Here is a 12,550-nt window from a genome sequence, read left to right as displayed (position 1 = left end):
TATTTTTGTACATATTCAAGGAAGTTACTTGAGATCAAATCCTAGCAACGGGGGACCTTTTTCTCTGAGAATGCCTCCATGCAAGGCCTTTCCACAGTTTTAATCTCTAGGTCATTGGCAATGTTCAAGTCCATTTATTTTTGTCTCGAGAATAGTGAACCTCAAACCACAGTAAGACAGTTCTCTATTATTGAAACGCTGTGGTTTACGGAGCCTTGGAAATATCTATTTCCCCACTGGCAAGACATCTACCTCACAGTATCTCCTGGCTTCAGGTCTTTCAAGTAAATGTGGAATTTTGGAAATATGTTATGGGCGGTCTCCAAAGTAGCTGCCATAATTGATGTTGATATTGCCATTCAGAAAGGCCCATCTACCAGGAAATAATCTGTTGAAGTTGTTCTCATGCCAGCCTCAGCGTAACTTAGAGTAGATGAGCTCAAATCCAAATAAAGAACCAAATGAGGTATTTGAAGGCAAAATGGTGCCCAGAGGCTCTATGTTGGAAATTCAGATGATGAACAGGAAAGCGTGGAATGGTCAGAACTGCCAAACTCTGATGAAACTGCATTCAATTTACATAATTTGCACATCAGCTCCTGTCCACCTAGCAATTTGAAAGCATGCAAATGCGAATAGATAACCACTTCAGTGGGAAGGTAACAGCATTCCATGTGCCATTGGCATATAGCCATGCTTAGTCACATGACCACTGAAAATGACTTTAGACAATGCTGGCTCCCTCAGCCAAGAAACGGAAATGAGCACCTTCCCATATTACTGAACGGGGAACCTTTACCTATTAGTAGCACGCTAGAAAATCTAGATATGCCAGCCAATTGTGGTGCAGAGATTCACTTTTAAGAAGCTCTCCCCCAGGGAGAAGGGGAAATTCCAATAGTAGGACAACACTGTGGTTTGAGAATCACATGGATACAACTTTAAGGAAATCCAGAATTACAGAATTAATGGCCCTTAATATTTTATCTACTTTTACATCTGGTCAAAGGAAGGTTGTCTTTGATGTTTCATATGTCCTTTAAACTCTGTAAACATTTTGTAGACCTGGAACAATTAAGACTGATTTTGCATTCCATATACAGATATGAGTTTTGAGAGGCCCATTGTCAGACTAGGAGTCGGAATTGGTTGAAAATGGTTGGGTGAAAGTTTCCCAGGCTTCTTTTCCCAGGACGAATTCACCAATAGCTTGGGTTTTGACAAAGAAATAAAGGGAGACTTTGTCAGTAAATATAAATTTAACACAAAATAGTTTGCCATGAAAGCGACTGCCTGCAAAGGTTCCTGGATTGGGGCTGAAAGGCGAAAGGGAAGCAGTATGTTCCCTCCCATATTTGGGTAGACCAGGTTGCTTCAATAGAAAAAATCCACTATACACACACACACACACACACACACACACACACACACACACACACCTTTAAAATAAACACTATTGCAAATGTAATAGATAAGAATTAAAAGCATTAACAAAGTTGAATAACAAAAAGCACCTGAGACTTAGAAGCAAAAGACCGAGTTGGTATCACAGTTGTATACGCCACTTCTGTGCCGTCTGTGGCTTGATCAGATGAAGGAGAAACCTAAATTAAAGGAAAACATGTTGCTACTTAATTTGGTTTGCCTGGTACTTCTCTTACCTTATAGTACCAGCTGGAACATCATTAGGCTGACATTACCTTCCCTGGCTATATAACAGGATGATACCACAATCATATCATAATAAATGCTGTAAATGTAGAAACTGAGACCCAAGACTGTAAATAGTTTTTTATGACTCAGAAGTGAATCCAAGATTTATTGATAAACTTCATGATAAATTCATGAACTTATCTTTTCTCATTTTGTAACTGTGCCTTGACACTCAGGTTTATGACTCTGTAAATTCTGTTTTGGAAAGGCTTTGTCATCGTGGAATGTGACCCAAAGGCCTAGTGATTTCCTTCGTTAAAAGAATTTAAGTTCCTAGATATCTAATCTCTTCCATCTTCTAAATTAAAATTATTCTTCTCAAGCCTTCCAGGTGTATTTAGCCAAAAATACACACACTTACCTGCTAACATAGCTATGCTACTAAGAATTCTGGGAGCTTGAGTTCCAGAAAATCTGAAACGCATTTGTTTGGGAAATGCTGGATTAGCTGACACCTCAGAGCTTTCCAACCTTATTATTTGACGAAATGGTTCAGATCTGGTTTCTGCCGGTGTCATTGATCCAGCTATGTACATTGAATAAGATGGAATGTCTTATATCAATTTTATGAGTTGGGCCATGACTTTAAAAAGTGATCCTCCATAAATATGTTCCAGGTCAACTCCTGTCCTCTTATTAAAGTCAATGCTCTTGGATGTATGCCTGCAATTTTTTGGAAATTGCTTACCGTAGATGGAAGAGGACCCTTAGAGTTTTTGGTAACTGGAAAAAACAACAACAATAAAATAGCATTAGGGCATTGCTGCAACGTTCAAAGCAGCAGCTTTGAAAAAAAATGTTAGTTGTATGGTTATCATTTCCTTCCTTTGGCCAAGTTAATTTTTATGATCTAGCCAACTTTTTTAAAAATTAGATTTTTCTCTCAGGAAAATTACATTTTTTTCAAATTATGGAGTTAGGCAGCTGTTACTCAGATTCCTGGTTTTCTGTAATTAGAAACAGGGATCAGAAAAACAATTCCTTCCTTCATTCATTCAAATTCATAAAAGAGGCAAAGAATTTTAAAGATAAATATTATGAAGACACCAGAACTCTTTCATTGGGAGTTATGGACAAGAAATTAGAAAAGATTCATGGCAGATTGATTTTGTATATAGTAACTGCAGCAAAATTATTGTAAGTTCAATGATGAAAGAACAGTGAAATTTCCCACAGTGGAGGGATGGATAGCAAAAATGTTAGAATTTGCTGAGATGGCAAAGTCGATCTATTTGGCCAGAGAGAAAAAACAACAAAAACTTTTCTGAAAGTCTGGAAACCTTATATCCAGTGGTGAAATCTGAACCAGTTTACTACCATTTGCTGGGCACACACATGCGCAGTGTGTACCACAACCAAATGCGAGGTGCGCACGTGGGTGCATGCAGTGCATGCCAAAAGGAGGCGTAGGGTAAGTAGAACAGCGCATGGGGTGGGTGGTTGGATGATCAGCTGTGGTGCACAATCTTTTTTTTTACTTTTAAAAGCATTTTTTAAAAAACCTATTCGGCCGAATAGGTTGTAAAAGACTGCTTTTAAAAGTAAAAAAAAAGACTCTGACGATTGCACCTTAAAAGCATTATTTATTTATTTATTTATTAATCGTATTTTTATACCGCCCTATCTCCCTAGGGACTCAGGGCGGTTCACAGGCAGATAAAAAAGTACATATAAATACAAAATAAAACATCAATTAAAAAACTTATTCCAAATAGCCAAATAATTAAAAATGACAATATACATAATAAAACCCATTAAAACCAATTTAAATTTAAAATCTAGTCCAGTCCTGCGCAGATGAATAGATGAGTTTTAAGCTCGCGGCAAAAGGTTCGGAGGTCAGGAAGTTGACGAAGTCCTGGGGGAAGCTCGTTCCAGAGGGTGGGAGCCCCCACAGAGAAGGCCCTTCCCCTGGGTGTCGCCAGATGGCACTGCCTGGCCGATGGCACCCTGAGGAGTCCCTCTCTGTGAGAGCGCACGGGTCGGTGAGAGGTATTCGGTAGCAGCAGACGGTCCCGTAAATAGCCCGGCCCTATGCCATGGAGCGCTTTGAAGATCGTTACCAAAACCTTGAAGCGCACCCGGAAGGCCACAGGCAGCCAGTGCAGTCTGCGCAGGAGAGATGTCACATGGGAGCCACGAGGGGCTCCCTCTATCACCCGTGCAGCCGCATTCTGAACTAACTGAAGAATCCGGGTGCCCTTCAAGGGGAGTCCCATGTAGAGAACATTTCTTTAAAAGAAGCGGCAAGCGGGCGACCGGGCGATTGAGTGGGCATGAGTGGGGTGGAGGGGCAGGGATTTTTGCTACTGGTTCTCTGAACCACCTACTGCCATTGCTACCAGATCGGCCAATCCGGTCCGAACTGGGAGCATTTCACCTCTGCTTATATGGATTTTTGCTGAAAGCAAACAAAAATGATATGATAGTTTATGGATTCAAAGATGTGGATTAAATGAGAGATGTGTATAACATCTAAGAAGGAGAAGGGATTATAAAATTATAATTTATTGAAGAAAAATTGGTTGTATTTAATAGCTTGTGTCTTTTCTTTCTTTTTTCTTGCACTTTTTTCTTTCCTTTTTTTAAAGATAAATCTTTATGTAAAATTCTTGATAATGTCATTTTTTAAAAAATATGTCTCCCCAGACACCAGACATGGTGTCTTAAATGACTCCTGATTTAAGGAACGAAACAATCAAGATGCAAATGCTTTTGGCAAATTTCTCACCTTTTTTCTTCTTTAGCTTCCACATCAACAGTGTAGTTCCACCTAAAATTAGCATCAGTAACCCAAGAACCACGGGTAACATTATGATGAGATCAAGGTCACTGGTGGGACAGATATCAGAAAATCAAGTTAGATTGCTGGATTATGTTTCCTTCTGGTTGTTTGCCATATAGCTCTGGGTGTTATTTAAATGAATAAACTAGATTCATTCAGACTGGATGGTATTTGGGAACTTCTACCTCACAGCAATCCTCCACAGAAGGATTATACAGAGACTTTCTACAAATGAAGTCTCTTAATTCTAAACAGAAATGTTCATTTTGTCCCTACTTCCACTGATATACTAAAAGTTAATCCCTTGCTGTGAAAAATCCATATGTGTTTTATTTCTAATCCTTACACAGCCAGTTTTTCTTGCCCTGCAGATGTCCTCCATATAGACAGCCAATTTAAAATAGGGTGGGGGGGAATGTTGAAATAGAGGTTCAGTACAGTGGTGGGGTTCAAATTTTTTTACTACCGGTTCTGTGGGTGTGGCTTGGTGGGCGTGGCATGGCTTGGTGGGTGTGGCTTGGTGGGCGTGGCAGGGGAAGGATACTGCAAAATCCCCATTTCCTCCTGATCAGCTGGGACTCGGGAGGCAGAGAATAGATGGGGGTGGGCCAATCAGAATTTCCACTACAGGTTCTCCAAACTACTCAACATTTCTGCTACCGGTTCTTCAGAACTGGTTAGAACCTGCTGAAACCCAGCTCTGGTTCAGTATGAAAACGTCCATATGTACTACTTGGTGCTTGGTACTTCATCATTTTTTGCACAGGCTGGATCTAGTCACAGATCACATATCTCAAACATGTTGGAAACCACAAACAGAAGTCATGCCTTATACGTTAGAACAGGACAGCAACCCTTTTCTGAGAGCAGACACCACACCCTTTATTAACTTCCCTCCCATTGCAAAACTGAACTCTGTTTTCCTGCCACAGTTTAAAAACGATCTGTTTCTCTTATGCTGCTTTGCGTTCTCTGTTTTGATTCCACTAACCTTAGAAACCAGGGGTGAAATGCTCCCGGTTCAGACTGGATCAGCTGATCCGGTAGCAATGGCGGCAGGTGGTTTGGAGAACCGGTAGCAAAAATCCCTCCCCTCCCCCATGCCCAGCTGAGCCATGCGATCGTCAGAGCCTTCTTTCTTTTTTTTTACTTTTAAAAGCCTTTTTTTTTACAAGCCCTTCGGCCGAAGAGGTTATTTAAAAAATGCTTTTAAAGAGTTAAATCAAGGCTCTGATGATCCCAGCTGAGGTGCCTGATTATCAGAGGCTTTTTTTTTTAACTTTTAAAAGAATTTTTTAAAAGGTAAAAAAGCTGAAGCCTGCTAGGCAAAAAATGGGGTGGTGGATTCATGAGAGAGAGAGAGAGAGAAAGAAAGAAAGAAAGGAGGGAGGGAGGGAGGGAAAGGAGAGAAAGGAAGGACTACAAACCTGGCACTAGACGCAGCTTCCGAAGATAATCCAGGGCTGGAAGGGACCTGGAGGTCATCTAGTCCAACCCTGCTCCAGCAGGACATTGTTAGTGAGTTTCTGTCTTTTGATCCCCCAGTCACGTAACCACGCCCACCCAGTCACATGACCCCACCACCAAGCCACACCCACCAAGCCACGCCAACAGAACCCGCAAGAAAGAAATTTAGATTTCACCACTGCTAGAAACTCACAGGGGCCGAAATACTTGAGCAATAGTTTGCTATCTAAAAGCTTTTTCACCTTTGCTAAAACCATGCAGTAGCTAAAAGCTTTTTGCCTCGTGTAAGTGGTTTACAGTATAAAACCCCAGAGAATTTTTTTAATTACTATTTTTTCCCCTTGCAGTAGCTAGCTATCTTTCTCTAGTTAACAGTGGAAGGTTACACCATTCCCTCAGTCTCCAGAGTAAAGAGAGACTGGTGCAAACTTTCACATCCTTTTTTAAAAAAAGCCCTCAGCTAGCTATGAAAAACTAGCTAGCCAGCGGAAGGAATGAAATTAGCGTATGTGTTTATATGATATGTTCTTGCTGGGTTTGAAATCACCAGCCTCTTCCTAGCCAAAATCCTTAACTCCAGAGCTATCTTAGCAGTTTTGAAAAAAGTAAACATCTAGAAGTATTTAGAGTGGAAATTTATTTACTTATTTATTATTTACATCCCACCTTTATTGTTTTTATAAATAACTCAAGCTGGCGAATATACCCAACACATTGCTCCCCTCCTATTTTCCCCACAAACCTGTAAGGTAGGTTGGTCTGAGGGAGTCTGCCCCCAGTCACCGAGCTGGCTTTCATGGCTAAGGTGGGACTTGAACTCATGGTCCCCCACTTATTAGCCTGGTAGGCTTAACCACAAGATCAAACTGACTCTAAAACTGCCAGCTAGGAATGCATGTTTAATTTTGAAAGGAGTTGTTGTACTGGCATTTATGCATATTAATATGCTTTGTGTATATATCTTTGTGTATATAAATTAACACTGTGTATTTAATTTAATTGTACTTTGTTTAAATACATTATTTTACAGATAGAGGTGAACATTTGCAGCTCAGAGTTAAAATGAAGGGTCCTTGGTGCTCTCTGAAGTTGATTGTTTTCTTGCAGATGTTTCGTTACCCAAACTGGATAACTTCATCAGCACTGATGGGGTTTGGGTAATGAAACATCTGCAGGAAAACAGCCAACCTCAGAGAGCACCAAGGAGCCTACTTTTTCTACATATCTGCATATTATATACATAAAAAAGGATGTATGGGTGATCTGGCCAGCAGAAGCAAAGTGACTGGTCACTTGGAACAGAAAGGTGGGAGGGTCAACAGAAGAGGAATTTTTTTCAATGGGAGATGAGAGCCACCTGCTGTCTGGGCTAAATATTTTGCAAGCTTTTGGGAAAGTGTATCAGTCCACATGCACTTTTTAAAGAAAGCTTAAAGTTCAGTTGTCATCTGCATAGGGTAGGGGCATCTGAAACGATAAGTAAGTAAATATGCCCTTAGATTAGACTTTCCCAATTTCCCTCCCGTTTTTGAGGAGATACAGACAGAGTCCAGGGAAGGTGTAAAGCACCATTTAGTTGTACGTTGTTATAGTAAATACATCTTTACCTAGATTTCATTACATGGTTTTCACTGTTCATTTGCATTTATTTTGGGTGTTTGGATTTTTAGGGAAGGTGTGTACTTTAAGATTACACTCTAGGACAGGGGTATCAAACTCAAGGCCTGGGGGCCGGATCCAGGCTGCAGGGTGCTTAGATCTGGCCTGCGGGGCTGCCCTTGAAACAGCAAAGGACCGTCCTACAGTACTTCTGCCAGCGAAAACAGAGTTCTGGAGGGCCATGGGCAGCCCTCCCAAGCTCCATTTTCACTGGCAGAAGATTTCAGGAAGCTGTCGCAGCCGAAAATGGAGCTCAGGAGTCAGTTTTCGCTGAAAGGTGCTTGAGCCACCACAGAGCTCCCAACATGAGTGATGTTGAGCTGGCCACACCACTTGGCCACAATCCTGCTCCCCCCCTCGAGGTCAAACACAACCCTGATGCAGCCCTCAATGAAATCGAGTTTGACACCCCTGCCCTAGGGAGATGTGGTGGTAAAAAGTTTAAGACCCCCTGCCTTATATCCTTAAGTTCTGACAACTCCTGTTGACTTGCTCCTCGTATATCCAACATACCTATTTGGATTTCTCTGTGTACTTTCAGTAGGGAAGGTTGAGATGCTGGAAATATATCCCGCTGTTGTCATATTGGTAGTTGGCAGCTCTAAAAATGGAAATTAAGAAAGTAGAAACCCATAATTTTCTAACCTATGCTTGCATGATCTTAAAATTATACCAACAATATATACTGACAATGATGGACCTGACCCTGTTGGAAGAAAATTCCAAGCTTCAGAAATAAGAAGTAACTTTCCCCAGGAGGTTGTTTCCCATTCAAATTGGCTACAAGTATTATGTGAACACAGAAGATAAATTTAAAGATTGATGACATGTCGAAATCAATATATCAGGAGGACTATTGATGCCTGCAGGAGGTGGGAGGGAACAATTTGACAATGAAACGTTTCTGTCTGGCTCCTGGAATACAGATATGGAATGATGGAACTTATAACATTTGTTTACAATTGGTTTTTTCTCTCTCTGATCTAAGTAATCTGTGTACTTTGGCAGCGGGTAGCAGCCCCTCCAACTTTGGCAATAACCCCATGAATGAGATTAAATAAACCTGCAAATATAAACAGCAAATATAAATACTACCGTGCTAAGAGGTCTGTAGTTTGTGTTCTCGTGGAAAGGCATATTTTTTTTTATAATGTTATACCAAGAATATTGGCAGAAAGGGAACTGAACCAATTTCCTTCCCTTGTTAAAATGCTTTGCGTCTTCCTTCAAATTTCAATGCGACTCTTAAAACTTTTAGGACTCCTTTCTACTTAAAAAAAAATTATGGACGGCAGCAAAAGAGGTTTTTGTTTGTTTGTATGGGTTGTGTTTATCAATATTTACAGAATTTAAATGAAAATGGATACATTTGCTGTTATTATGTCTCACAAGTGTTTGATGGGAATTTAATGTTGTATTATTTTTCAACATTGCCTGACAAATTATTTCAATTTGCACAGCCCTGAGAGGGTCCCGAGCGATCCCCAGGGGTGCTGAGATCAGACTTTGAGAAAAACCAGCTTATATAAACTGTTAGGATGACAGCCATATACTCCTGAGCTGCCTCTGCTCCTGTGTCCAGGGAAGGAAGATTGACACCATAAGCCCAGGGAATTCTATTGCCCATTTAGCCACAGCACCAGAGCAGCTTGGGCAGGAATCCATTATGTAGCAGGAAGGCTTGATACAATGGCCACCAACCCAACTGATTCCTAGAACCAAATCAAGAATAGGTCTCATATTTGGGTATCTGCAAGGTAGCATCCCTAGCAGGTAGCAGAGCCAGGGCTTGATTCAATGGAAAGCAACAACCTCAACTGATTAGTGCATCAATATCACTGGCACAGAGGTTGAGCAGTCTTTTTGAACTGGAGACAGTATGTAAAGCTGTATACATTGGAAAAGATCATCCCTGCACCCATCAATTTTGGTGTGGAGGATGTACATGTTTACCCACAGGTTCTACATGTGCAAGCCACATAAAATGTTTTGGAATCTTTCAACATGCCTACTGCATTAATAAACAAGTAAGCAAACAAACAGAATAGTGATAGAATGTAGCCCCAGAATCTCAATTGCTCTAAATTACTTCTGCTAGTATAACCATCTGAAAATAGGAAGATACACCGTGTTTCCCCGAAAATAAGGCCCTGTCTTATTATTTTATTTATTTTTATTTTATTAAATTTTTATACCGCCCTTCTCCCGAAGGACTCAGGGCGGTGTACAGCCAAAGTAAAAACAAAGATATATACAGTTTAAAACAACAATTAAAAAGAGCAAATTTTAAAGGCCGATTATTAAAATTTAAATTAAATTAAAAAGTTAAAAAATATTAAAAACCCAATTAAAATACATCACTAATTATGCCAGTCCCGCTTTAATGAATAAATATGTTTTGAGCTCACGACGGAAGGTCCGAAGATCGGGCACTTGACGCAGACCGGGGGGAAGTTCATTCCAGAGCGTCACTGCCCCCACAGAGAAGGCCCTACTCCTGGGGGCCGCCAGCCGACAATTATCTTTTTTGAACCCCGAAATAAGCACTTGGCCTTATTTTCAGGGAGGTCTTATTATTTTGGGGCGCATGGAGCAAGACGGGGCTCCTCTTGCAGTCTTACCTGATTTCCAGATCTGTTTCCCTAAACCTAACCAGAGGAAATGGTGGGGACCTGCTGCACATGCATTTAAATATTTTCAGGGAGGGCTTATTTTCGGGGGGGAGTTTATTTTAATGCAATAATTGGGCTTATTATCAGGAGATGTCTTATTTTCAGCGAAACAGGGTATTTAACTAAAAGAAAGTTGTAGCTTGAATATTGGAAATAGAAGGAATTATGTAGTAGAGAAACCTAAGCATGAGGCTTTTACTTTTTCAGACTATGCAAACTTTATAATAAAATGCATCCTCTACCTAGTAATCCAAGAGATCAGAACAAAACTGGAGTTCTAATATAAGGGCTGAGGCAGAGTACAGGCCACCCCTGAAGTACTTCAGTTTACTACTGATGCTTTACATTTCCCTGGCAACAATCAATTCTCTCCTCCTGTTCCTGCCGCCAGCAAGCTTCTTGATAGAAATCAACATTCTCATCAATCATCTATCAGAGGGACAAAAAGTGTTCCCCCCCCCCCACTGGAATGCTGCTGGGTACAAGAGATTTGGTCTATATTACTCCCACCACCTGGCACTGCATGCCATTGGAAAAAGTGTTTGGTTCTTCTCTTTCCATATACCGTTTTCTTTGACTAAAACCAAGTGTGTGATCAAATATTTCTCCTTTCTCAACCAAGGACAATTTTGCATGGCAGATTTAAACTGCTCATCTTCCGTGCTGGAAGTTTCATTTTAAGAAAGCATTTCTGGATTTCAAGCTTTGGTAAAAAGGGAAGTCAGGATGTTTTGTCTGGATGGCAGTGATCACAGCCCCCAATGGGTAGAGTCTCCTGCTGCTTTATCTACATCCCATCTGTGCTGGGAACAAATCCCCTATTGCTTTCTTTTCTACAAGTGGGTCTTTGCAGAATGTTCTTTCCATTGAAGGTCCTTTCATATGAACCCCTGTCCAGGAATTGCCTGCTATACTGACATCTTGAAATTTGATGCATAAGCAAAAGGCTTCAGGGCTTTTGAAGAGGATGTTGCTTGCTCAGAAAATGAACATTTCTAGTGGGACTAGAAGGAGAAACCAGAAGAACTTGTATCAATCTCATCCCAGTTCCAGGAAGGAAGAAAGGAAGGAAGGAAGGTTATCTGAGGGACCATCTCTTGCTGATTACATCTAATCAACCGACTAGAGTGGGGAGGCAAGGAATGTTGTGGGTCCCATCCCCTAGGGAGATACATCTGGTGGGACCCAGAAGAAGGGCCTTCTCCGTGGTGGCTCCCTCTCTCTGGAACATCATTCCCCCAGACATTAGACTGGCCCCACTTTAACACTCTTTTGGAAGGTGCTGAAGATGTAGTTCTGTCAGTGGGCCTGGGGAACCCAGAGCGGGATGGAGCCCATTAAATGGTTTGTATGAATGTCGCCGGGATGGGGGTGGGTGGGGTGCTTATTATTTTATTATTTTTCTTCTTATTTCTTTTATATGGTTATATATGCCACCGTTTGCCTCCCACCGACCCGTGCGCTCTCACAGAGAGGGACTCCTTAGGGTGCCGTCAGCCAAGCAATGTCGGCTGGCGGCCCCCAGGGGAAGGGCCTTCTCTGTGGGGGCTCCCACGCTATGGAACGAACTTCCCCCTGGACTTTGACAGCTTCCTGACCTTTGGACCTTTCACCGCGAACTTAAGACAAATCTATTCTTCCGTGCAGGGCTGGCATAGAATTTTTAGATGTTCTATGGGTTTTTAATTTTTAATTGATTGTTTAGGGTTTTTAAATGTATTTTAAAATTTGGGCCAAATTTGAATAAGTTTCTTAGCTACTGTTTTTATTTGTATTGTATGTATTTGATTGTTGTTTTACTTGGCTGTTAACCGCCCTGAGTCCTTCGGGAGAAGGGCGGTATACAAATTAAATAATAATAATAATAATAATAATAATAATAATTATTATTATTATTATTATTATTATTATTATTATTATTATTATTATTATTATTATTATTATTATTATTATTATTATTATTATATCCGTGTAAGCCACCTTGAGTTGCCATGTGCGAGCAGGCGGCAATATAAATTTAAATAAACAAGTAAACAAAGAAACAAACAAACAAATAAGAAAGAAAGAAAGGAAGGACCAACATTTCACTTGCTCTGTGAAATTCACTGTTGAAAAAATAAAAAAATAGGTCATGGGAAAAGAAATCCCTAAAGCTAATTCAGGAGATGAACCTGAAAGAGTTATAGTGAGTTAGTTAATGCAAGTCTCCTTGAGAGGCTTTCACCACTGTCTCTCAGCATCTGGACTGGACTGG

At 40.7% G+C, this 12,550-nt stretch overlaps 1 protein-coding gene across 3 annotated transcripts in view; it reads right to left on the bottom strand.

Annotated features, from left to right (window-relative positions):
* The window catches only part of CD300LF (CD300 molecule like family member f), a 117,449-nt gene that overhangs the window by 969 nt on the left and 103,930 nt on the right, over nt 1–12,550 (bottom strand). For 2 of the 3 annotated variants that reach the window (XM_058165552.1, XM_058165551.1), the window contains exons 3-7: nt 8,138–8,225; nt 5,926–5,994; nt 4,445–4,545; nt 2,402–2,436; nt 1,515–1,604 (exon numbers count right to left, since the gene is read on the bottom strand). In XM_058165552.1, coding sequence (XP_058021535.1) covers nt 1,515–1,604; nt 2,402–2,436; nt 4,445–4,545; nt 5,926–5,994; nt 8,138–8,225 — 383 coding nt within the window. The remainder of the gene's footprint in view (nt 1–1,514; nt 1,605–2,401; nt 2,437–4,444; nt 4,546–5,925; nt 5,995–8,137; nt 8,226–12,550) is intronic. The other variant, XM_058165553.1, reaches the window with a different exon arrangement.

The sequence above is a fragment of the Ahaetulla prasina genome, chromosome 2 (assembly GCF_028640845.1).
Source record: "Ahaetulla prasina isolate Xishuangbanna chromosome 2, ASM2864084v1, whole genome shotgun sequence".
Lineage (NCBI taxonomy): Eukaryota > Metazoa > Chordata > Lepidosauria > Squamata > Colubridae > Ahaetulla > Ahaetulla prasina.
This window is presented reverse-complemented; position numbering and strand designations above follow the sequence as displayed.